We start from the raw sequence: 23,471 nt of genomic DNA on the forward strand, positions 1-23,471 counted from the left end.
TACTGTCGCGCAGCTTCTTTGCCGTAAGCTTTGCCTACTAAGCTGCTCATATGCCTAGGTGACGTGGGCCGCAGAGAGAAACCCCTTTCGTGCGCCATGCTGATGCCGCTTGCTATAGTTTCGTAAAGGGGAATGTTTATGCTCTTCGGTGCTCCTAAATAAAAACTAAACATGCTTTGCGCGTAGCTTGCATTTCATAATTGCCCGTTCGCCTCCCGTGTTCCCTTGCTTAGGTGCCTGCTAGAAGAGAACAAAAGGCAGAAATAAAGGAGGAGGGAGCCCGCACCTAGTTGAGTTATCGCGGGTTTACATAAAAATTAGGGCCTGAATCAGACCAAAACAGAACATTTAAAAAGCCGTACGTGCAGGAAGTGTACGTCTTGCTTTTAACGAGATGCGGCATCGTTAGAACGCTACTGTCTCTTTCTCGCATGCGCACCAAGTTGGCGTGTGATGCCACTTTGTAAGTTTGCGACAATTCATAAATCGAGCAGTTTTAATGAACCTTATTTAGTTATCCGAATTACTGCGTTGCAGTTCTTTTTGTGATAAAAAACATCACTTCGTCCGAGTCCGACGCCGAATGATTCCTTTCTTTCTTGCTCACTTTGGATTAAACGGAGAAAGCACGGAGAAGAGAGAGAGAACAAAAGGGGGGTGAGGGCTTCCTGGAATTGCTTCATCTGCGCTGTTTCAACACTGAAGACACACTGCAACTTTTCTGGCGATGATTGATCGATGCGCTGTGTCCGGCGCAACGGCGTGCTATGCGCCGCCGCGGTTTTAAGCTTGCGCCATCAAGCGGACGAGCGGGTCTCCCAGTGCGCGCCTGTCGTCATCACGTGCTCTCATTTCGCAGTCACTCCGGCTTGCGAAGTCGGCTTCTTGCTTTTTATTTACGACTGCTGTGGCCGCTACATGTGTTTCGGCTGTCGGGAATTTGGCAGACTTGTCATAGTCATCGCTTGTTACAGGTTGGCGTTGGGATATTACGTAAAATGCGGGGAGGCCGGAGGGGGGGGGGGGGGGGGGGCGCAAATGAACAGTAAATACAAAATCAGTGGACGTGATTTTAACCGGAAATGTTAAAATGGTGTAGAATTAAATTTTTTTAACACCTTGGCAGGTGAGGCTCATGTTAAAAGCAGCCTCAAAACCGCGCTTACTTTTATGCTGAGCTTTCTCGTCCAGCTTTCTTATTCTGCCCTGCGCTCACGTCGAGTAAAGACTGCCACTGAAAACCAATGGGGTGCGTTTTTGACGATAATTCTGGGGCGACTGTAGATAGATACTCTGTGGAAATGCTGTTTCCGCCTCCGTTTCGACTCGGTTGACCGTCATGGGTACATGGAGGCCACCCTGCTGGGCTGAAGGTTTCCTCACCGCCATTTTTGTTCTCGTCTCAGAAACCGACTGCTTTCTTGCGCACTGTTTGAAAATTAGGTGGCAGCATTTCTGTCTGAAGAATTTTCGTGTACTTTTTGCAGAGTTGCTAACTGATTTGTTTCCTACAACTTACGCGGGTGCCTGCAGCGCCACCTGCCTCGTCGATCAGGATCGGGAAGATAGTATAGGCCAGCGGAATACTAAACAACGCTACTCAGGAATGACGCGCTAACGTTGTTAGTGGTGACGAGGGCTGAACGACACGTGTAATTGGGGGGGCGGTTTAGGGGCGGCATCTTCGAACTCTGCGCGCTGGTGGCCGATGCCGCAAACACACAATCGAGCCGTCTTGCTACTACATGTATAGTCTCGCCGCTTTCCCAGACTTGTGACGGGCGAGCCGCGATCCTCGCCTGCCGCCGCGAGTCTTATCGCATGCTCTTTCCTGGAGGGGGCGATCCGCGCATCAGGCGTCGAGTTGCGGTTATCCCGGCTAGTTTGTCTAGCGAGTCGCCTTTCTGTTTCTGTTGTTTTTTCTTGGTCTTGTCTCCGCGGAGGGGGCCTCCTCGAATTTCTTGACTCCGTGGTTATTCCGACCGAGCGTCACGTGACCGGAATTTGCATACGCAGTTGCACACGTGAGCCCGTAGCTGCTCCGGCTTGGAGTTTTCGTCTCGCCGAACAAAGCGTGCGTGCCGAGTGCGCGAGAAACGCGAGTTAATCGGAGTGGTGCCTATTCACGTGACGTCATCAGCATCGTTTTTTCGCCGCAGCAATAATAATAATAATAATAATAATAATAATAATAATAATAATAATAATAATAATAATAATAATAATAATTGGTTTTGGGGGAAAGGAAATGGCGCAGTATCTGTCTCGTATATCGTTGGACACCTGAACCGCGCCGTAAAGGAAGGGATAAAGGAGGGAGTGAAAGAAGAAAGGAAGAGAGAGGTGCCGTAGTGGAGGGCTCCGGAATAATTTCGACCACCTGGGGATCTTTAACGTGCACCGACATCGCACAGCACACGGGCGCCTTAGCGTTTTTTCCTGCATAAAAACGCAGCCGCCGCGGTCGGGTTCGAACCCGGGAACTCCGGATCAGTAGTCGAGCGCCCTAACCACTGAGCCACCGCGGCGGGGCCTGCAGCAATCGCCGAATAAGTTCTCCGAATACAATCTCATTCAAGCACCCGTGGGGAGGAGGAGGGGTTTTGCGGGCTTCCTTCATTTCATCTTTTACTGTTTTGTTCACCGCTACGGGGTTCTAGAGGTTAGAGGTTTGACCATGCATTTCTCCTCGTATGGGGATTGTACAGTCCCCGTCAAAAGTATACAGCCCAAAGGGTTTTGTAGCTGCATAGCGGTGCTCCTTAGCACATCTCGCAGTCCAGATCTTGGGAGGATTGAGGATGCGAAGCCGTTACTCTTTCGAGAGCTTACGCTATCTGAGGATGTGCAACGGTGCACGCAGCAGGCCTCACAAGTAAACCCTTGGGCTGTATAGTACTTTTGACGGGGGGCTGTGCGGCGTTCGATCCCCAGCTCCGCGAGGTACCCACCAGATTCGAAGGCGGGTACAAGCTTTCCCCTGTGCTGGACGTGTCTCTGGGAAACTCCGCGCCCTACGCCACGACAACTCCGCTAGGTGCATGCTTGCTCGAGTTTTATTCTGTTCCCTTTTCTTCTGGAGGATCCCCACACGCGGGATCACGGGAACTCCTAGCCTTGCTCGTCTGCGTTGTCGACTCTCCCTTAGCGAGGCACCTGTGTGACCGCTGGATGTTGTTAGTCCCACGTTGCTAGTGTAATAACGTTGATCCAGCCTGCATTATCTCGCTGGCCACGCCCACTTTTCTTTTTCCTCCAAAATCTAACCGCTTAAAGCTCCTTTCCATTTTTCTTTGAGTGGCTCGAGCCTATAATGTGGCAGTCAGGTGCAGGCTTTCCTTCAATTTTAGTTTTGTTTTTATGTCATGTATCCCAAAGACCGAACACTCGAGGTGAAATACACTGGAAGAAAAAAAAAAACGGGTCTTCGACCCCGCCTCGTGGAAACAAAAGTGCATTAGCCGCCACTGTCCTTGCGCTGTTGAAATCTCCTTTGTGTCTATAAGGCACGGAGGCTAATGCCTTTTGGTAACTGCGAGGGGGTCCGAGACACAGCCTTTTTTTTTCTCCAGTGTATCCTGCCTCGACCAGTGTCGGTCTTTGGGTACATGCAAACTAACCTGAGGAAGGCACCTACAGCGCAATTAGCACCACAGATTGTCGGGTGCTTTGGCGGAGGTGAATAGCCCCTGTCGAAGGGCTGTAAACCGAAAGCGCCAGTTGCACCGCCGCGGCGTCATTGTGTGGGCGCCGCCACCGACGCCATTTTGGAGTACTGCAGAACCGGCGTGCGGCCTTTATCTCCCCATCTGAAGCGGCTGTACCCAGAAATGGCGCCGATGACGTTGCACGCGAAACTCGGCGGGACGAGGAGTGCGGCTTGGAAATGCGCCAGCCTGGTTCGGGAACCGCGCGCGTGACCTCGTGAGAACGTTGAGTGGCCGGATTGTGGCAGTTCATTTATTTAGCTCGCGTGACCGTTAACCCCGACCGGGGAGGAGGAGGAGCTGTTCCCTTGCTCCTGGTGTGGAGCTCTGTTTGTGCGTTTGGGGGAGTGGAACCGTTGTGCGTTGGGTGCGCATTGTTTTCGCGGTCATGTCTGATTTGGCACCACCCGAGACTTAGACGTCGTGCGTATGCAGCAACGTAAAGCGAGAGAGACCGCCATTTGGAGAGTTTTAGCATAGCGTTATCTCCACCATCTGAATAACTGCGGACATGGAGCCCGCACATGCGCAGTTCCTTGCACACTCGGCAACGGTACACCGGTAGAATCAGCGGAAAATTATAAGGTGTTCTGCGTGGCTACCGCAGTAACGGTAACATCAAAAGTTGACGGTGTACAGTGGCGCTTTGCTAAAATTCTCTATTGTTAGTCAACTTACGCGGCATAAAATGATGCGCAGCGCGTGTTGCGTCCCCTTGTAGCGCATCCAAAATACCTGTACCGCGTAGGACCTGGCCTCGCCAGTATTGCGTCGACGCGCGGTGACCCCCGCTCTGTTTGTCGTTACACTTCGGCTTTTGTTGTGTAACAGAGGCAGATCTGCGTGCTGTGCTCTGCCTTTTTTCTTTATCGATTATGGGAGAGGAGCCGGAGGTTGAGTTATTCTGTATTGTGCTCGAAATGGGTGTATTAACCCCGTGCACTACACCAGTGGCGACATACGGTTATACGCTCTGTCGCGTTACGATCGCTGAGCGAAGGTTTTGCAAGAGGCGACAGGCCGTGCGTGGCTTATCGTCTTCGGCTGCTTGTGGCGAGTAGTGGATCGTTAGGCGCTTCGCTTCTTGCATTTTATTCGCTCGTTCTCAAAGTTCAGTGCGGCCTTGACCGCAAGCCGCCGCCTTCGAATCTTGTAAACGGGCGCTCAGTTCGTGTTATGACGAAGTGATGCGGTTCGAAACGCTACACTGTACCGGCCTCTTTTGGCTTAATCCGAAAATAAAAGGTATAAAAACTGAAAATCGTACGTGTTTGTGCATACCTTTCGCCACACCTTAGCGACGAGCACACTGTGAAAAGGGGGCGTTGTTTTTTCTTCCATGCTTTTGCTTTTTTTCCTCCCTCCTCCTCCCTGTGTCAAAGGTGCGTGTTGTATGGGTGAGATTAAATTGGGGGCTTGCCTGTGCCTGCGGACGATTCTATTACCGGAGCGGCGGCAGATTTGAATGCGTGTTAGTAAAAGATCATTGTGCGGTTATGCTTCGGTGCCTTACAGATCGGCAGGTACGAACTAAGCGCAAACCACCGTCGTGCACAAGGCATAGCTCGTCGCTCTGCCGCTGTCGTAGAACGCGAAATACGGATGTCGCGCGCTACGCGGGATTTATAAACTATTGCTCTTCGCTCACAAAACCTACAGGAGTGTGCGTACGTGTTCTCTAGCTACCCCCGCTCTTTTCTCTTCCTACCCACTCTCTCACTCCTCTCCTCCTCCCCCTTTCATGCGCGATGTGGTTGAGGTGTCCAGCCCAGCGTGAGACACCGCACTTTACCTTTCTTCACTATTTCCTCTTCCGCCTCCTCAGCTTCCTGCGACGTTGCAAGTCTCCGAATAAGTTATTTCTGTAGTCATTACTGATAGCGTTTTAGTGGCCGGTGGGTGAGATAACCGGCGAGATAAGTGTCGTTATAATCGGTGCGTTGAAAAAGTTGCTCATTGTGCTTTCCCCTTCTCTCTCGTCTGTGTGCGCAGAGTCGCCGCCGCCTCCGTACAGTCTGCTGCCTCTGGAGGAGACCTACCCGCCGATCGGTGAGTAAAAGCTTGTTGATTTCTGCCTTTCGTCGCTTGTTTCAACTGTTGCGCCTGGGACGGAGGGTTGGGGGGGGGGGTCACTTTACATTTTAAAGTCTGCCGTATGTATGCACGCCTCGACTTCTTCCTCGTATACGTCCACGGGATGCTTTTGAACGACAGCGATCAAAGCATCTCCACGCGGAACGAGGAACTCTCTCTCTCTCTCTCTCTCTCTCTCTCTCTCTCTCTCTCTCTCTGTGTGTGTGTGTGTGTGTGTGTGTGTGTGTGTGTGTGTGTGTGTGTGTGTGTGTGTGTGTGTGTGTGTGTGTGTGTGTGTGTGTGTGTGTGTGTGTGTGTGTGTGTGTGTGTGTGTGTGTGTGTGTGTGTGTGTGTGTGTGTGTGTGTGTGTGTGTGTGTCCGCACCTTACAATGAGCGCGGGCTTGACTGCAAACTGCAGTAAACAAATAATGCCCAGTCAGTTCGGCGGTTCGATTACATAGCGTATAGCGCCCGCGCAAGGCCGCGCGCTTATCGCGTCGGCAAAGGCGGCAAACACGCCTTCGATACGCGGCCTCTTGCTACCGTTCCGCAGATTTCGCCAGAAGTTACACGTGGGGCTATCTCTCCTCTCAAGAGAGCCTCCATCGCTGACACGATATACGACCCCCCATCGCGACGAGCGTTGCCCCAATTATATACGGGCCAGTGGTAATGGCCGGCGTCGTATAGGAGCGACAAAATTGAGGGTAACCACAGATGGACATGCATTGTTGTAACGGCCTGTCACTGTGATGGCCTGCGTGGTCGCCTGTTATGTGTGCATCCTTGCCACTTTTATTATAGCCGCGCGCTGTTTTAACCTTCTCCCCGCGAGCAGTGCTAAGGAAGCACGGATCACGCGGGCCACACTGTAGCTGCATTGTCAAGCTGCATTCTATAGGAAAGCCGTCTCATTGAGATCGGTCGACCATACATATTCAGGGAAACGGTGTCCGTGTTACCGCCTTGGTGTCTTCCGTTGATTTTAACCCGTGTTCGCAAAAACATGTGTGTGCTGGGTGAGGCCAGCGTGAACTCAATCCAGAGTCCATTATTCGGCGCTATTTGGGGACTGTATTAAACCCCGTACGCTGGAAACCTGCGTTTGTGCGACGAACCGGCGCCCCATGCGTGCGCGTTCATCTCGTGGAATGAACTACCCGGCCGAAGGTTCTCAGGCCTGTGTAGTCCATCCGCTCTCCCGGCGCCGCGGGTCGACCGAGGCCACCGTCGTCTTTCTTTTTTACTATCGTTCTTTGCGCGTTTTCTCGGGACGGCGTCCGCGCGCGCCGTGTCTAGACAGTGTTCATCGACCGCGTCGCGTCTCTGTGCCCACCTGTGCTTGCTGCCGCCGCCGCTTCGGCGTGTTCTTATTTTTGCGCCGCTGTTGTGCGTGCCTGCCGTGCGGCGCCTGCCTTCGACCGCAGCAAGGCCACCAAGGCCGCGCACAGTCAGGCGGGCGCCGGGGTGGGCGGCGCCGGCGTCGTGCTTGTGTGCGCATACCCTGTTCGTGCCCCCCCCCCACACACACACACTTTTTTTTTTTTTGGTGTGCAGTGTGTTCGTGCCCGCTGTCGCTTGGGCTCGTCCCGCTGGTCACGTAACGGGTCTGTGCGAAGCGCCCCTCCTATGGCGTCGCGCAGGGACGGGGCTGAGCGCCGCTGCGCGGTCCAACCGGTGCGACACCGTACGCACGTATGATGGGCGAGCACTGTTGCTCGGGGCCAGATGGGCTGATCGGTTCGGTAGCGGAAGTTGCGGGGACGAGTTAACGCGTCGCTGAAGGCTGCTTTTCGTGGGCGGCGGTTTTCTCTTTCGATTATGGGTGTTTTGTTTCCTTGGAGCAGTTTGTCAAACGGTGACAGGCGACGGATACATCTTTGCAGGCGATTGAATCCGCTGGGCGCGACATTCTTGCGACGCTGCCCCTCCGCCGTAGCCAGGGCTGACTACAGAAGGAGAGGGAAGTTGTAATAAAGGGGGGGACAAGTACAGGGTTGTGGCCGCGTGCCACGAATGGGGGGCTAGGAAGTCCGTCGGTATATATGAAGGAGAAGAACAGCTGCCGGTTAGCCCGCTAATCCACCCTGGTCGGGTTGCAGGCCACAGCTACCCGATGCGGAAAGGCACCACCTTTCAGCCCTCGCACTGTATTGCGTCAGGCGCATTGCTGCGTTTTCCTCTCTCTTCAGTCGTTTAGCCTCCGCACATAGAATAAGGTGTGCATGTGATGTTGGGAAATTCGCGGCCACATGGGTGGCTGCAGTCGGCACAGCACAGCGTTAGCTGGAAGTCAGTGGAAGAGGTCGCCGGTGATGGCAGTGGGAAGGTGCAAGCGCTATGTGAAAGGGAACAGTGAGCATGCATGCGGTGAACGGTTACTCCGAAAATCGCTTTTTAATTCGAAGTGCAAGAGTACTTGTTTCGTATTAGTGATTTCCTCCGGACGCACAGCCCTTGAGCGCACTTTAAATTAGTGTGCAGATTCTTCAATGCGAATTTGCCTTCCGTCATATGCATTTGCTCCTTCGGACAATATGCGGTTAGTGCCTTCGCGGCAAGATAAAAGGGGGCGATTAATTTGTTTAATTTCTTTATTGCCACTCGCTTGTCGGGCGCTGATCCCGCATGCTAGTGTCAGGCCCGACGTCATTGTATTCATCCTGTGTAGCCGCAGACCATTGTTTCTGGCCCGTTGTGCCGTTGATCGCACCCCGGCGGTGTGCCAGCGCGGACCGTACAGCATGGAGGCCGCGATGTGTGTCGGCGCCGATGGTCGGCCACGTGTCGTTCGTCTGTGCCAGGCGGGGGCGACACGCGGAGGCATTTCACGACCGGCGAACAATGGACGACCGTGTCGCATTCGACGCCCAAGGTTGAACTGCCGAGACGTTAAATGTCCCCGGGACACATCCGACTACGGTATAGCGTTGCGATGACTCCGCCGGGAAGTCGGCCGCGTGCGTTCCGGGTATCCGAGCCGTAAACTTTATCGCTCGCGTAACCTGAGCTCGTCCACGGTTGCTGCAGTGACACAAAAATCTGCTCGGCACACCGTGCGAGTACTGTGCGCTATACGTGATTCACTCGGTCCTTGCTCATTGTCAGCATTTTATTTTCCAGGAAAAACCGGGGGGGGGGGGGGGGGGGGGTAGTTGATGTAAAGCTACGCGGGGACGAGGATTATTTTGGCGTAGCAATTTACGTCGTGGTCTGCCGAGAGCAGTAAGGGGCCCATCGGATCACTTGGGCGGACATTACAGCTGCTCACTGTGACTGGCGTGCCGACTTGCTCGCCTTCCCGGAAACTCGGATTTGGTGTTTCAGCACCCGCACACACCACCACGCGACAAAGAGCATGCCCGGCGAAGTGTGCACTCACTGCCAAGAGATGCCACCAAGAATACTGACTGCCAGATGTGGATGACAGCGTGCGACGCTCTCGGTTGTCCGACGCTGCGGTCGCACTGCGGCGCGGGACGTGGAGATGGCGCTTCGCCAAAGCTATTTCTCTTCGGCGCTATACGAAGGCGAGAAGGAGGGGGGGCTTCGGAGCGATATGAAAAGGCGGCTCGGGGACTACTTGGTAGTCGATCAGCATTCTTTGTGGATGTGGCCGGCGCTCGGTGCGATGAGCTGTAACAGCGTTTCTTTTTTTTTTTTTTGCGCACTTGAGGGGCCATTTTGTGTTGCCTGCATAGTTCCATCGCGTAATGCAATCAAAAAGCCGTCAGTACTGGTCAGCTCGCACAAGTTTGCGGCGTAACCTTTAAATTAAATGAGCGTTTTTTTTTTCATCAGCTTCGTTTTGGTTTTGCAGTTTCTGGCTGCTTGTTGGACCGACGACGAAACATTGACAAGTCCTGTTAAGGCGAAAGCCTTATTAGGCCCATGAGACGAAATTCCGTCGGCGACCGTCGTTGAGGCCAAGAGATGTTTCCAAAAAAGATGGCCTCGCAACAGCCGTGGTCTATAGCTACCGAAGCAGCGAATCGAGCGCGACGACGGCATGCGCAACAGATACAGGGGGCAGCCACTTTCCCTTTCGGTGGAAGCGAGACGCGGAACCGCCTGCGTACCGTGCGATGTCAGCGCACGTTAGAGGAACCCCTAGGTGGTCGAAATTGCCTCGGAGTCATCCGCTATACGGCATCTCCAGCGTTGCTAGCTGAATTCAATATTTCGCGACATCTAGCCTGATGGCTAGCCCGCAGTCGGACGGGAAGTGCCATACGTCCAACTGCGGATATGCCGAACTCCGGATACTTCCGCCACTAGGAAGGTGTACAGCGGTGCGTCGCAGTCACATCACCCGCTTTCCTCTGGGTCGTCGAGCTCATCGTCGACTTGACCGGAAGTGTAATCCAACAGTACGGCGTCTGTAGGTGACACGGGCCCGTGTCGTCTATTCTTCCCTGTCCTTTGTTTTTGTCGCGCTAAATCTGCACGGTGTAGTACGCTAACCGGGAAGGAAGACGTGTGCCTATCTGCCGTCCGTTTTCCCTTCCGGGGATAAGCTCACCGTCGCTCTCACAGCATCGTTGGCCGGACTCCAGGAACAAAGAGAACAGCGAAAGGCGGCGGCAGCCGAGCGGAAGTCGCGGACCGCGCCGCAGTGTGTTCCCGAGGGAAAAGCGCCCGCCCGCGTGCATGCATGGATGCACGCCCGGTGTAGGCACGCACTTGCGCTCGCGGCTGTGGGCGGCTCCGGCGACGTTGCGGCTGCAATCCTCTCCTGGCGGCCTACGTGACGCGCGAGGCGTAATACGCTCGCTGCTGATAGCGCAGGGACGGTGCCCTCGGCTGGCTTGGCGGGAGAAAGAGCCGCTGGAGAAGCATTGTTGCAGCTGCGGCGCTCCTTCTCTTCCGTTAGCGTCGCTGGATAAGCGGCAGTAGCTCCGAGGGCCGAGAGGCGGCGCTTCCCGAGGCGTGCACACCCTGCGCTGCATTCTTTCGGGTCAGCTCGGCGCTGTTCAGTTTTAGGTGCCGATTTGTGGAGGCTTCCGGGAGCTTGTGCAGGGCGGAGATTCCAGTGCGGACGGCTACGGCGGATTTCCTGCAGATTGGGGGGTCTTCCTTTTAAACTCGCAGCGGTATGTGTGTGGTCGCGTTTACAGCGCGTTTTAATCTCGTGTTTTGCCTCTCACAGTCGTTAGGGGCTCGTGCCCCGGATTGGCGACCGGACCGCAAGTCGCGGCGGATTTCTTGAGATGTGAATCGAGTGAGTAAGTCGCTGCCCAGGTCTCCTGAAGCTGACTTGTGTGAATCGTGGATGTAAACTGTAGGCCATCGGTCGATGCCGCGAAGTTGGCGCCTGCTGCTCGGTTAGAATCGTCGCCGAGCGTAGTGTCAGGTGCTCGTTCACTGACATATCCGTGAATTTTTTCTTTCGTACGTAGCTTGTGTACTTGGATACCCGTAAGGACCTTCAGGGCCTTGGAGTTGTGAAACTCCGCTACGTTTCATTGTGGTCGTACACGGGCACTCTAGGGTGATATGACCGCGTCTTTTGCGGAAGGATCTCATAAAGCGCCTGCCCTCTTGCTTTATTGCGTGGCACTGCGCAGAAGTCAGGTCTCCCCACTTTTATAAATCCGCCCCTGGCATGCACGCATGACCGACGCCGTACACGACTATAGACGGGTTGCAGCATTCGCGGCTTCAGGTCTCACGAGGAAGCCCATTCGGGCTTGCGTGGCTATAGCGACCACCAAAATTCTGAGACCAGCAGAGTGCGGTTACTACGAGGCATGCGCGTTCGGATTCCGACGGTGGTGCAGCATCGCGTATCCCACACCGTCGCAGCACAGGCGGTCGCGACCGGCGTATGGAATGTCGTCCCCCACATTTCTCAACACTGCTTGTATTCTGGAGAGCGGTCGTGTCGCCGCTTTTGTAACCGCGGTCGATTGCGGCACCGTCGCATGGACATCTGTCACGTCGATCGTCGCGACCGTGTCTTGCGCCCCGTCGCAGCATTAAGTACTTGCAGGCTAATGAAGCCCAGTTGCAATTAAGACTGCGAACCGTCGCCCGCTAACTACCAGAGGAAACGCGGTGCAACAGACCACGACAGTAGTATCAAGGAGGAAGCGGACGTGACGTTGCGAGGAAAGCCCCATGGGAAAGCTGCATCTGCGCAGACCTTCGTCCCTTCCCTTTTCTTTCTTCGTTCCAGGCTGAGATGTCATGAAGCCGCTGACCTGACGTGGGGGCCGACTGTATTATTCTGTTGCGCGTAGATAAGGTGCGGTCCTCCCATTATTCTCCGCGTTACGCACTCTCGGGTTCCGTTGTGGTGCTCGAAATTAATGAGGTTGCCGAGTGCTGCTCCCCTCTTTCCCCCCCATTCTAGCCGACTTTTGAATGGGCATCGCAGTGAGGGCCTCTCCCCCCGTGGCGGGACGTCGCGGCCGCTCCCCTCCGTGACGTCACGCTCTGCCGGCGGCGCGCTCTCTCTCCCTCGGGCTGCTGAGCCAGCATTGACCCTCGGCGTCGGCGCCCTTCTTCGCATCGTTGGCTGCGGCTGTCGCGCCTTTGTTGGCGGCGGCGGCGGCCTCTTTCCTGTTCTCCGGCGGCGGCCCGGGAAGAAGACGGCGCACTTTCTTCTTCCTGTCGTGATCGCCGGGGCGAGGCCTCCGCTGGTCCCCGGCTTTTTTATGGGAGCGCTTGTTCTCGCGTGACCCGTTGTTGTGTCTTCTACCAGACCCGGAGAGACCGGCCCGATCTGCTTGGATTCACGTAGCTCGTGCACTACAATCGTAAAGCCCGGAAATGCATTAAAGAGAGGAGGAAAGAGTAGTGAACCTGCTCCAGTTTCATGCGTGCACATGTTTACGCAGAAAACAGGAAGAGCGGTTACTGTCACTACTGGTGGACACCTAAACCGCGCTGTGAGGAAAGGGTTGGAGCGGAAAGGAGGCTAGAAAAAATTAACAGACGAGTATAGGATAGTCGGTAATGCGAAGTTTGGAGCGCAGCTCTTCACACGCACTTGCCACCGCTGGCAGCCACCCTCCGGGATCTTCCCTTGCAGGTGGCCCTTCGCTCTGCTCTACGGTTGTCAGGTGGTGTGTTACGCTGACAACGACTACGACAGGGAATCCACGAACGGGCGCCTAAAAGCCGGGGTCTATAACAGTGTAGGTAAAGGACCGGCAGTGGGCTTGGAACCGGACCCGCTCATGTTGATGTACTGCTGGTGAGGTGCCTCATCTGCTGCATTAATTTGAATTAAACTCGGGAGTTTGAAGGCCAGTTTATCACCCGCTACATGGCTGGCATTCGAAGCGAGTCAAGGCGCTAGCATGGCATTCCGTCCCTCCGAAGTTAGCCCGCGCGGCTCACGGACTTCGAGAAGTGCATATCACAAGGCGTAGCGAGGTGTTGACGAAGATGTAGCCAGAGTGCAGAGCACTCGCAGCAGAAATGGGAGGCGGCGCCGCTCCATCGCCCGCTGTGTCACCCGCGCTCGGCTGTGCAGGCGCAGGCCGCGCGACACCTGTTCTGTCATAATAGGCACCACATTCTCGGTGCGCTTGTCACGACGGCGGCATGGGGCCCGAGTATTGGGAAGAATGACTCAGACACAGCGGGCAGCGCAACTAACTTGCTTTCATCATGCAGTTACTGCCTGTATGCGCAAACCGCGCGTGGCTTCGGCAATCTGTTGTTCATCTGCGGCAGAGATGGCGTTAGGAATTGTCATCTCCATGCACGGGCTCAGTTCCAAGCGAGTACACGACTTCTTTATTTTTATTTTTTGTCTGTGTCGTTTCCCGTTGTGGAATACAGTAACGGGGGGTGGGGGGGGGGGGGGGTTATTCTGTGTACTGCGGTGGTGTTATGAAGGTGGGAGTATTTGTGACATTTTTGACCTCGCTCCGAGCAACATGCTATGACATATTTCCTATTTGGATGTTCGTTGTAGTGCGTTCTGCGAAGCCGTCTTTCGGCAATTTCTGACGTCGTTCTCGACGCCGCAGAGGCTCGTGACTGGTGTTGCATATTCCTGAGAGTAAAGTCTTTCTCTCTCTCTCTCTCTCGCACTTTTCCCAAGCGTACGATACACGAGACGCCGTCGCGTGACGAAATCTGCGATTGCCCAGTGTGCGTCAGCCGTACGTGGTGGCGATGTCTGCGCGCAGGCAAGAAGCTGTGACCTCACCAAATAGCTTCGGTGGCTCCAGTTTGTGTAGCGGGTGATTTAAAACGAAAGTCAAGCAGGAAGCTTCTCTACCGCAAGAAGAAACCTTCTGCTAGCCTTTCAGGGTGATTCTGTCTTTAATATTGCCGTAATGGCTCTGTTGTGTGGCTGAAGCGAAAAGCCTTTGTTTGGCCTTAAGACTTTTGACCAAGACTGTACGTCATGCGTCGTAACAGCAGCGCGACCCATTTTTTTCTCTGTCTATTTTTCTTTATATTCAGTCTACACGCGGCGAAAGGGACTTTCTGGATTCCGTCCTCGGGAGTGTGCTCACTCATGCACTCCACACTCTGGTGATAGTCTAACGCAGCCAAATTTCTTCTCTTTCCTCGTGTGCTGCGTCTACAAACTGCACTGGCGTGCATGTGGGATATGCAGGAGCTTGCCCAAAAAAGGTGTCCCTGGCCATCAGTAGAACGAGGCTTAAGTTCTGTGCACATATGCTACTGCTTAAAACATGCACCTGGTTTTGTCACACAAATATAAAGCGCCTGTACTTATGTTATAGTGTAATTAGAATACTTGTATATTGTACCCCTCTCTCCCCTATCCTTTCTGCCTGTCCCCTCATCTCTTTCATTTCATTTCTCCAGTCTGCCTGCTATCCCTTTATTTCCGCTGCGCCAGCTCAGGTGCTTCCCGTAGCGATAAATAAACCACTACTAACACTACAACCTCTGTCCGTAAAGTTCCGAGACTGAGTCCATTAAAAAAAATGCGTTTAACATTGAAATCATTTGTACAGCATCCCTTCGAAATAGTCTCCCTTGCAGTCTATACACAGCTTCCAACGCTTCTTGAATTCTTGGAAACAGTTCGAAAACGCTTCTTTTGGCAGGGCTGTCAGCCCCTTTGTCGTGGCGTCTTTAATGGCCTCCACGCTCTCCATCCATTGACCTTTTAGAACTCTCTTCACGCGAGGAAACATGTGCTTGGCGAGAAATTTTGTCACGCTGAGAGCAGTGTGCGGTCTTGCGTTATCGTGGAGGAGGCTCCATTGTCCAGATCTCCATAAGTAAGGGCGACGGCGTCGCAGTGCATCACGCATGTGTTGGAGCTCGCGGATATAAAACTCCTGTATCACCGTCTGCCCTTGTGGGACGAAGAAGTGGTGTATGACACCTCTGGCATCGAAAAAAAAGAACTTATCAGCATCGTCTTTGTTTTGGTCTTCTGTCGCCGCACCTTTCTCGACGCCGGAGAGCTTGTCGACGGCCATTCGGTGCTCTGCCTCTTTGAGAATCGTATGGAAAACACCATGTTTCGTCTTCAGCAATGATGCTGCAGCTCGACGAATGCTGCATCTTTCTCTGCCCCGGAGAGCAAATCAGCGCTCACTGATGCCCGCGTGTCCTTCTGGTCCTGTGTGAGGAAGTGCGGCACAACTATGGCATTCAGCTTTCGTTTCCCCAAGTTTTCATGCAAAATTTGATGGCATGTTGTCTTACTAATGTCTAGAGCACCCGATAACATGCGGACTGTAATGGTGCGGTCTTGCTGTACGATTTCCCTGATCCGTGAAGCTGAAGGGCGCCCCTGCCTTGTGTCGTCTTCCACCGACGTTCTCCCCTAAACGAACCTCTTGTGCCACTCGAAAATTTGCGCCCGCTGTAATGTCTCGTTGCCGTAAGCGTCACGAAGGAGCTCATACGTCTGTGTGGCTGTCTTGCCAAGCTTCACATAGAATTTTATGTTTACACGCTGTTCGAGGTGGACACATTCACTCACAGTAGAATGCGCAGACGACTAGCGACAACGTATTTTTCTACATGTAAAGCCATCTAGCGGCTGCCATAGCAATTAACATAAATAGCTCAGGTTAACCCGAAAAGATGGCGGTACACATAGGCACCAACATTTGTTTAGGGGAATCATTCCTAGGGAAGAAAATAAATCAGTCTCGAAACTTTACGGACAGAGGTTGTACTACGGAAAGCACGTGAACATGTTCTGCTCCATAAAACACGAGCTACGGCTGTACATTCTGTTTAAAGAATTGCCTGCTCCACCGTTGGTAGGACATTCAACGTCGACGTGAAGCTGGCATCGCATTTATGGAAGGGGTTCACAACTGAGTTCGCGTACCAGCAAAGCCGCGCGGGCTCAACTTTCTCCAGACGTCCCTTCGGGCGGAGCTCCCCGCCACATTCCCGGAAGCGAGAAGAACCGGACAGGTTACGGTTTATTGGGCGTGCACGTCTAACGACCAGAGCACCTGAGCAATGGTGCCCTATTCACCTTTCCATTGTTTACGTAGCCACGTCGAGACAGGTGCCGCCGCGCGCTCCCGCCGACACACGCTGGGGGAGAGGGCGAAAGCTCGCGTTGCGACCTGCAGTCGTGCTCGGTACGACCTGCTGCTGCGAAGCTCTGCTCGGTGATGCGTTACAGTGCGGCATTTGTCAGTGCTCCGTAGAGCCAAGAAAATACGGCGGCTTTCTTTCTTTCTTTTTGCGTTTGAAACAGCCTGCTTGACACTCTTGGTAATGTTAGTGCTCCTCAACCGTAGCGAAAATATGTTTATCTTATTTAGTTGCGTGACTGCTCTTACCGGTTAGGACGTGGAGTTCGTTTTGAGCACGGGCACTCTGCTTGATAAGTATAGCGTGCGACGCTGGCAACTGCGAGCTCACCTTACCGCGCGCTCGGGGTTCGCGCCCGAAAAGTAGTTCGGCATCACACTGAAAAGAAAAGAAATATATGAGAGAATCAGTGCGAACAACTACTGAATGCCTGACCAGATTGATCGAAATTAGCAGCTGCCTTTGGTTGTGGCAATGTGCAAGTACGCTCATTTCCACTGTGAAACGTTTCGCTCCGTACTTTATCACTTTCTCGCCCTACCGCTCACCGAGCTAATCCTTGAGACTGAGCAAGAGTGATGAGCTTCTGAAAGTCCGCGCTACCTGCGCAGATTCTCTTGTCAGGACTCGCGAGAGTCGGGAGCTTTTTTTGGCAGGCGCTGGCAACTGCAAGCAGAAACCGCTCAAAAACCCAAGCTAGAGTATGCTGCAACAATTACGAAACCGATTCCATTTCCATTTCGTGCTTCCCGCCCCTCGTGAGCGACTGAAGCGACGCCACTCTTCCGCATTCGCTCTCCGCTGCCGCCTCGAGCACAGTTTGATAAGGGGGGCCGTGGCGTGGCTTCATTCAGTGCGGAGTGGCGGGAAGTTAATTAATTAATTGGTTTTTGGTGGAAAGGAAATGGCGCAGTATCTGTCTCATATATCGTTGGACACCTGAACCGCGCCTTAAGGGAAGGGATAAAGGAGGGAGTGAAAGAAGAAAGGAAGAAGAGGTGCCGTAGTGGAGGGCTCCGGAATAATTTCGACCACCTGGGGATCTTTAACGTGCACTGACATCGCACAGCACACGGGCGCCTTAGCGTTTTTCCTCCATAAAAACGCAGCCGCCGCGGTCGGGTTCGAACCCGGGAACTCCGGATCAGTAGTCGAGCGCCCTAACCACTGAGCCACCGCGGCGGGGCGCGGGAAGCGCAAGAATGGAATTGGAATCGGTTTGAGAATCGCTGTAATATACTCGACCCGGAGTTGACACGCGAGCGTCCGCTCACCCTCTGCTTTTTACCCACACTCTTCTAAGCCGCCGAGGCTCCCGGAGTTCTGGGCTTGTAGCACCGCCGGTACCCGACTTTCTCCTTCTCTTGTGAGCGGAGAGAGCCGTGTGCGGGCATGACGAACGGCGAAGGCGAATGAAAGGAAACTCGACGTTGTCCGGGCGCTTGACCGTCGCTGTAGTGCAGCACTCCTTGATCCCCCGGTTTACACGCACTCATGCGCGATCTTTCTTTCTTTCTTTCTTTCTTTCTTTCTTTCTTTCTTTCTTTCTTTCTTTCTTTGTCGCACGATGGTGAGGCAGGCAGTGGTGGCTGGCCTCCGCAAAACTCTTGAGTGCGCTGCACACTTCGGGAGCTTGCGAAGAAGGAAGCGCGAAAGAAAGAGGAAAAGAGATATGGTGGAGGGGAGGCGGAGGGGCGTCGTAGGTGGGGCAGCACAGAGCGTACAAAGAGCGTAGCCGCGCTCACTTCACGGCCCGACTGCGCAGGAGGGCCCCCGCGTAGCTGGCGGTAGCTGGGTGTCCTCCCAAAGAATGCGCCGAGGAGGGAGCGGCGCCATGGCAGCAGACGGCCCCGCGTACTGTTCTTTCTTTTTATTATTTTTTTTGTTGCATCTTTTGCACTCTTGTTCCGTCGCGCCTTTTTTTTTTTCACCGTGTTTTGCTCGAAGACGGAGAGAAACAGTGGAGGGGTGCGCGAGCACATCCTTCGGTGGCCTCTACACCTGAACGCACCGTTACGGACGCAGAGGTTCGCCCGCCGCCATTCCTCGATCGGCGGAGGGAAGTGCCGCACACGAGTGCACTGCCGGCCAAGGACTCGAATAGACAAGCACCGACCGCGAGTGCCCGAAGAATCCCCGTGGAGTGCATGTTACCGACATCTGTATACGCGTAGAGGAGAGTAGTTACCGATAGATAGTGACGCCGCAACTGAGTAACGTACGAGAAAATTCTGTTCTTCAGTGAGGCACCAGGAAAGGATTGCACTGACGCGATAAGTTTGTTTCGCCTTCGCGGCGAGTCGCCACCTGCTGTGTGCGCGAGTAATGCCAATAAGTGGCTGGCGCGTGATGGCTACCGAGAGGTGGGAACGAGAGCGGTGCGTGCATGCGGAGCTGGAGAGGAGGGAGAGGGGGTGCGCGAAAGAGAGACTGCGTTCCTCAGTGCTTCTTGCGAAGGCATGCGTGCCTGTGCGCGAGTTGCTTGATTCTCGGCAAGATGGCGTAATTATTACACCGTGTTCTCTGTCAAATGAACATGAGATGAGTTGAGTGGTTGTAAACTACCGGTGGGATTAGCCTTGCAGTTGCTGCCGGCAATTGCTCCACCGTAGCGACACTTAAATAGAAATCACAGAAACACTGTCCGCAAAAACCCAAATAGACACTCCTGAGGTCACCATGTGGAGACCAAATCCGTGTCCTGCAGGTAAAGTAGAAGAAGGCGAGAAGCATCCCTTCTACTCGACTGGCTCCCGCGCGGGAGAACAATGTCCTGAAGAGAACTGTGAGGAACTCCTGCCTTCTTGGGGGATCCGAATAACACAGCCATTTCCGCGTTGTACAAAGTACAGCACAAGAGGTAATGTTCTATGTCACCACACACACCACACGTTGAACACAATGGTGGCAACGCTAGGCCAGCCTTATACATCCACGCCGGCGTACGAGCAGAATCCGTGCGAACGCGGTGTAGCGAAGTGGCTTGGTACCTTTTGAGACCCTTGGTCACACATGGCTGATGAGGAGAGCTCCACAAAGAACTGAAGTGGCACAACACCACATCTCTGAACATTTGCTTGACTTCATGAGGGACATGGTCAAGCAAATGTTCAGAAGACCGCTGTAACCGAGCAGTGGTAAGTTTCCGACGCGCAGCGTTGCCTTACGATTAAAGAGGGGGGGGGGGGGGGGGGGGGGGGGGAAGAAATAGAAATAGGCTTGTGCTCTGCTACGTGCCCGTGCCCGTTTGCAGATGCGGTTTTATCGGAGCCCCGTACTTATTGCGCACTCACATTTGCTTCGTTTTACCCACACCACTGAGAGTGCCGTTTAGAGCCCCTGCTTGACCTGTATTTGAGCGAGCCGCAGCGATCCTTCACCTCCCTTGTCATGAGTCGAACAGCGTGCTTCCGAGAAGTCGACACGTTTCCAGTGAAGCCAACTTCAGCTCTGGAGAGCACTCGATCCTATAGTGTTTCCGTACAGCAGGCGTGGCTATGAGTGTGTTTTTGTTCTAGCTGAGCCCAGCGTGCGAAGTGAAGGTTAACATCTTGATTTTGGATTGGCTGCTAATGAACGAGGAGCGACTCCTGCTTCCGAACTCCAATAACTATTTCGTTTTGAAAGTTGAAAGGGCACTCGAAGAAAAGTTGTTTGGCGTCTTATTTATTTATTTTTTTTTGCGTTTCAAAATGTACGTGTGGTTCTTGAAGAGCCCGTCGACTCAGTACTTCGAGAGTGTTTCTCTTATTCGTCGTGTTGAAATTGGACTTGGCGCTGTAACTGGCCCTTTCACGCTCGTAAATTGCTGGCTGACGGAGTAGAGACGCCTTGCAGACGACGCGAGCGATTGTTCGCGTATAAAAGCAGAGGCATTCATAGTGCAGTAAGGCTGCAATTAAAAAAGAAAATTCTGGTCGCTCTTCGCAGTCGCTTGCAATTCTACGCGTGATACTTCAAACCTGCAGCTATCCTCTGGATAAAAAGAAGAAAAGTGACGAGCATCCAAGATGGATCTAGACGGCGTTGCTACTTTCGAAGAAGTGACTCCGTGGTCTGGCTCCGATACGTACGAATTTCATTCAGTGGTGAGGCGTGCTTCGACATGAACCTGAAGCTTTGAATCTCTGTATTGTGTAAGGAGATACTTTGTGCTAAAATTTCAAGACATTTTAATCTTTCGGGAAGGGAGAAGCACATCATTGCAGCCTGGTTACTTCAGGCAGAGACAGTACGCGTCCGTAGCAAAACTAAGTATCCGCCGTACTCCATCGACGGATCAAGCATCCCTGTCACGTCCAGCGTCGAGTGCCTCGGGAATTACTATATAGGTCAAGGTTGGTTCCGACGCAGGCTCTTCGTGAAATTACCACCGAGGCAATAAAGTAGTGTACGGTTTTTAGGTTTTCGCACCTGTCTCGTTCTATTGCTTATGGCTCTACGGATGTGTCCGAATCCTGTGAGCTGTGTGGCGGAAGCACGCGTTGTGTCTGCGGGTTTTTACTCCTGCCCTGTTATAAACAAACTTATCTGCGCAAAAAATATATATATATATATATTCGCGTTCATGCGTGAATGCAGGAAATGTGCTCGTGTCGCTGTTGTGTTTTTCTGTTGAAGGGAGTTCCAGGCCATTGTTGAGCCTTGCGCCACCAGCACAAATACATTGAATTGCCTTTATTTTCATAAATATACGTACGATTTATGGGGAATTTAAGGAAAAAGTTGCTCAGAGCAACTTGACGGTCCTTAAACCCTTCGTATTGGAACCTGAAAATTACACTGTATCGATGGATTATCTCGTTCTAAAAAAGAGGTCAGAACACGAAATACGAGTGGCGCTATCGCCTGCTGTTATCTCAAGGAAACCTTAATGGCGGGAATTTTTTTTTTTGCGCTCCCGAATTATTTTTCAGTCTTGACATCACAAGTGTGATGGAGGAAAAAGTTTCCTATTTTCTCTAACCCATTCTTTCATCAGTACACGCATCTATTGCCGCCGCACAAACATCGAGGTAGCTCCGAAAGACTGTTGCAATGGGTTTGCTAAGCACACAGATTGAATGGAACTGTCCCAGGTGCCCCTCCGAAAGCCGCGGCGCAAGCTTCTCTGCGTGGCGCGCAACTCCGCAGCCCCGCGGAGACCGCGCTCCGACGACTTCGACCGGCCAGTGGTGGCCGTATTATTATGACCGTAACCGCGTCAATTAACGTCCTCTGAATAGTTTGGCCACAGATCGCGGTCGACCCGAGTGGCACTGCGCCGACTGTCCCCGAAAGCACAGAGCCGCTGGGCCGCGCGGAATTCGTCGCGCGAGCGGCCACGTAATTGGCGGTGCTGCTGAGTCGCCAGCGTTTCTTTCCTCCTCTCCCGCTCGGCCAGAGTTTCACATGCATGCGGCGCATACCTGGCGTGCCTTCCTTCGCATGGTGGACCCCGGGGGCCGTGAGCAGAGCCGAAGAACGGAAGACGAGTGCTCCTGCCGGCCTGCTAGCCTGGTCGGCGGGGGGTGTGGCACCGCCCTCCCCCCTTTTTTTGCCCGTATTTTCTTTCTCAATTTTTTTTAAAGCAACCGCGCCGCGTCACCCTCCCCGGCTTCTTTTTCCTCTACTGATAGTGTTGCGTAGTGTCGTGAGTGCTTCCGAATGGTCTTCGTCGGTGCAGGTTCGGTAGTCTTGTTCTTGTACGGTCCATTGTCATTATCGCATTCTTTTTTTCCCTCTTTCTCTCTCACTACGGCGCTACGCATGCGTGAGATTCCCGTGCAGTCTTCCGCCCGATAGAAGCTGTGTTCTTGCGGATTCGTCCCAGGCACGAACCGTGGCGTAGACGTCGGTCCTCGGTTTTGTTTCGGAAACACCGACTTGTGCCTCCAGAGGCGGTTAGAATCGGAGGGTTGCTGACAACCGCCGTAGGGTGCTGTGTTGCCGGTACAGTTTAAATTTCCGCGATTGTGTGTCACAAGGTAGTAGCGGTAAATAACATGGCTCATAGTGGAGACTTCTGGCGCCGACGTCCAACCGTTAGTCGCTTTGAAGTTGCTGGTTTCCCCGTCGTTTTGGCATTTCTCCGGACGGACGGAGGTTTTGCAACGGATGCGATGGCAGCAGACGGCGATCGTTAAGTGCTGGCACAGAAGGACGCCCTCAGCTTCCCCGCCTGCTCTACAGCCTATGAGGCCGGATCAACGACACTCGGGGAAACCAGTTATGATGGTTTCTTGGGCTTCCTAGACACGCGTACGGGGTACGCGTCGGTCCTGCCGCACCGGGTGACCTGCGACACTCTTTTTCGGCGACCCCGCGCGGCGTTTCGGTTTCTCTTTTCCTGCCGCGACTGCCTCTGCTTCCTGCTTGTCAGCAGCAGCAGCAACCTTCATATTGCAGTCACGCGTACGCCGTGCTTTCGCGTTCATAGCGCGGCATCCGAATCGGGGGAAGGCGAAATGCACAAAACAAAGGCCGCAAGTGCGTGTGGTGCAGCGCGGGCCCCCAGCTACCCGGCCCCGCGCAACCTTATCCTCGCCTTGCCGGGAAAGTAGAGGGGGGGAAGAGGTCGGATAGCCCCTGCCGCCGCCATCGTGTGGGACCGGTTCGCATTCGAGTCTGCCGCCATTCACGGTGTCCGCGTGAATCGACCCACCTGCGGTGCTTTCCTTCGGCTTGCTTCGTTTTGCCGCCGGTGCTGCTTCTGTGCGCCGCTCTGTACGTTTTACTTTCGCCCATCCTTGGAAACTTATTTTTTTTATTTTTCGGTGGTTTTTGTTTTATGCTGCGAAAAATCGGTTGAAAGGTTTTTTTCCTTCTATTTTTGTTTCCTTGTTCCTTTTTTCTTGCCCACGACGGAGGTGCGCATGCGCCCGTTCTCCAGCGCGGACTGTTGGTGTGATTGTGCGACTGGCGGTTGCTCCGCTTCGGCAATCTCGGAGGCCATAGTGGCGGTTTGGGGAACGACGCTTTCTTTATAACGCGCGGTCGTCGGCAGGAGGAAACAGCAGCGCCTACGTGGCTCCCTGTATGGAGCGAGTAGTGCAGCAAAGCCAGCTTGGAGGGCTGGAAGTGGTTAATGCCCTAATCTAGGGAGCCTGTTTCACAAGCAAGCACATGCGGCCTTTAAGGGCAAATAAATTACGATGATGATGATGATGGCGCTACATACGCCACGAGCGGCTCGTAATGTG

At 53.6% G+C, this 23,471-nt stretch overlaps 1 protein-coding gene across 1 annotated transcript in view; it reads left to right on the plus strand.

The window, feature by feature from the left end:
* The window catches only part of LOC144093544 (mothers against decapentaplegic homolog 6-like), a 116,516-nt gene that overhangs the window by 69,083 nt on the left and 23,962 nt on the right, over nucleotides 1-23,471 (plus strand). The window contains 1 exon segment of the mRNA XM_077627070.1: nucleotides 5,700-5,756. Coding sequence (XP_077483196.1) covers nucleotides 5,700-5,756 — 57 coding nt within the window.

Source organism: Amblyomma americanum, chromosome 6 (assembly GCF_052857255.1).
Source record: "Amblyomma americanum isolate KBUSLIRL-KWMA chromosome 6, ASM5285725v1, whole genome shotgun sequence".
NCBI classification, from domain to species: Eukaryota; Metazoa; Arthropoda; class Arachnida; order Ixodida; family Ixodidae; genus Amblyomma; species Amblyomma americanum.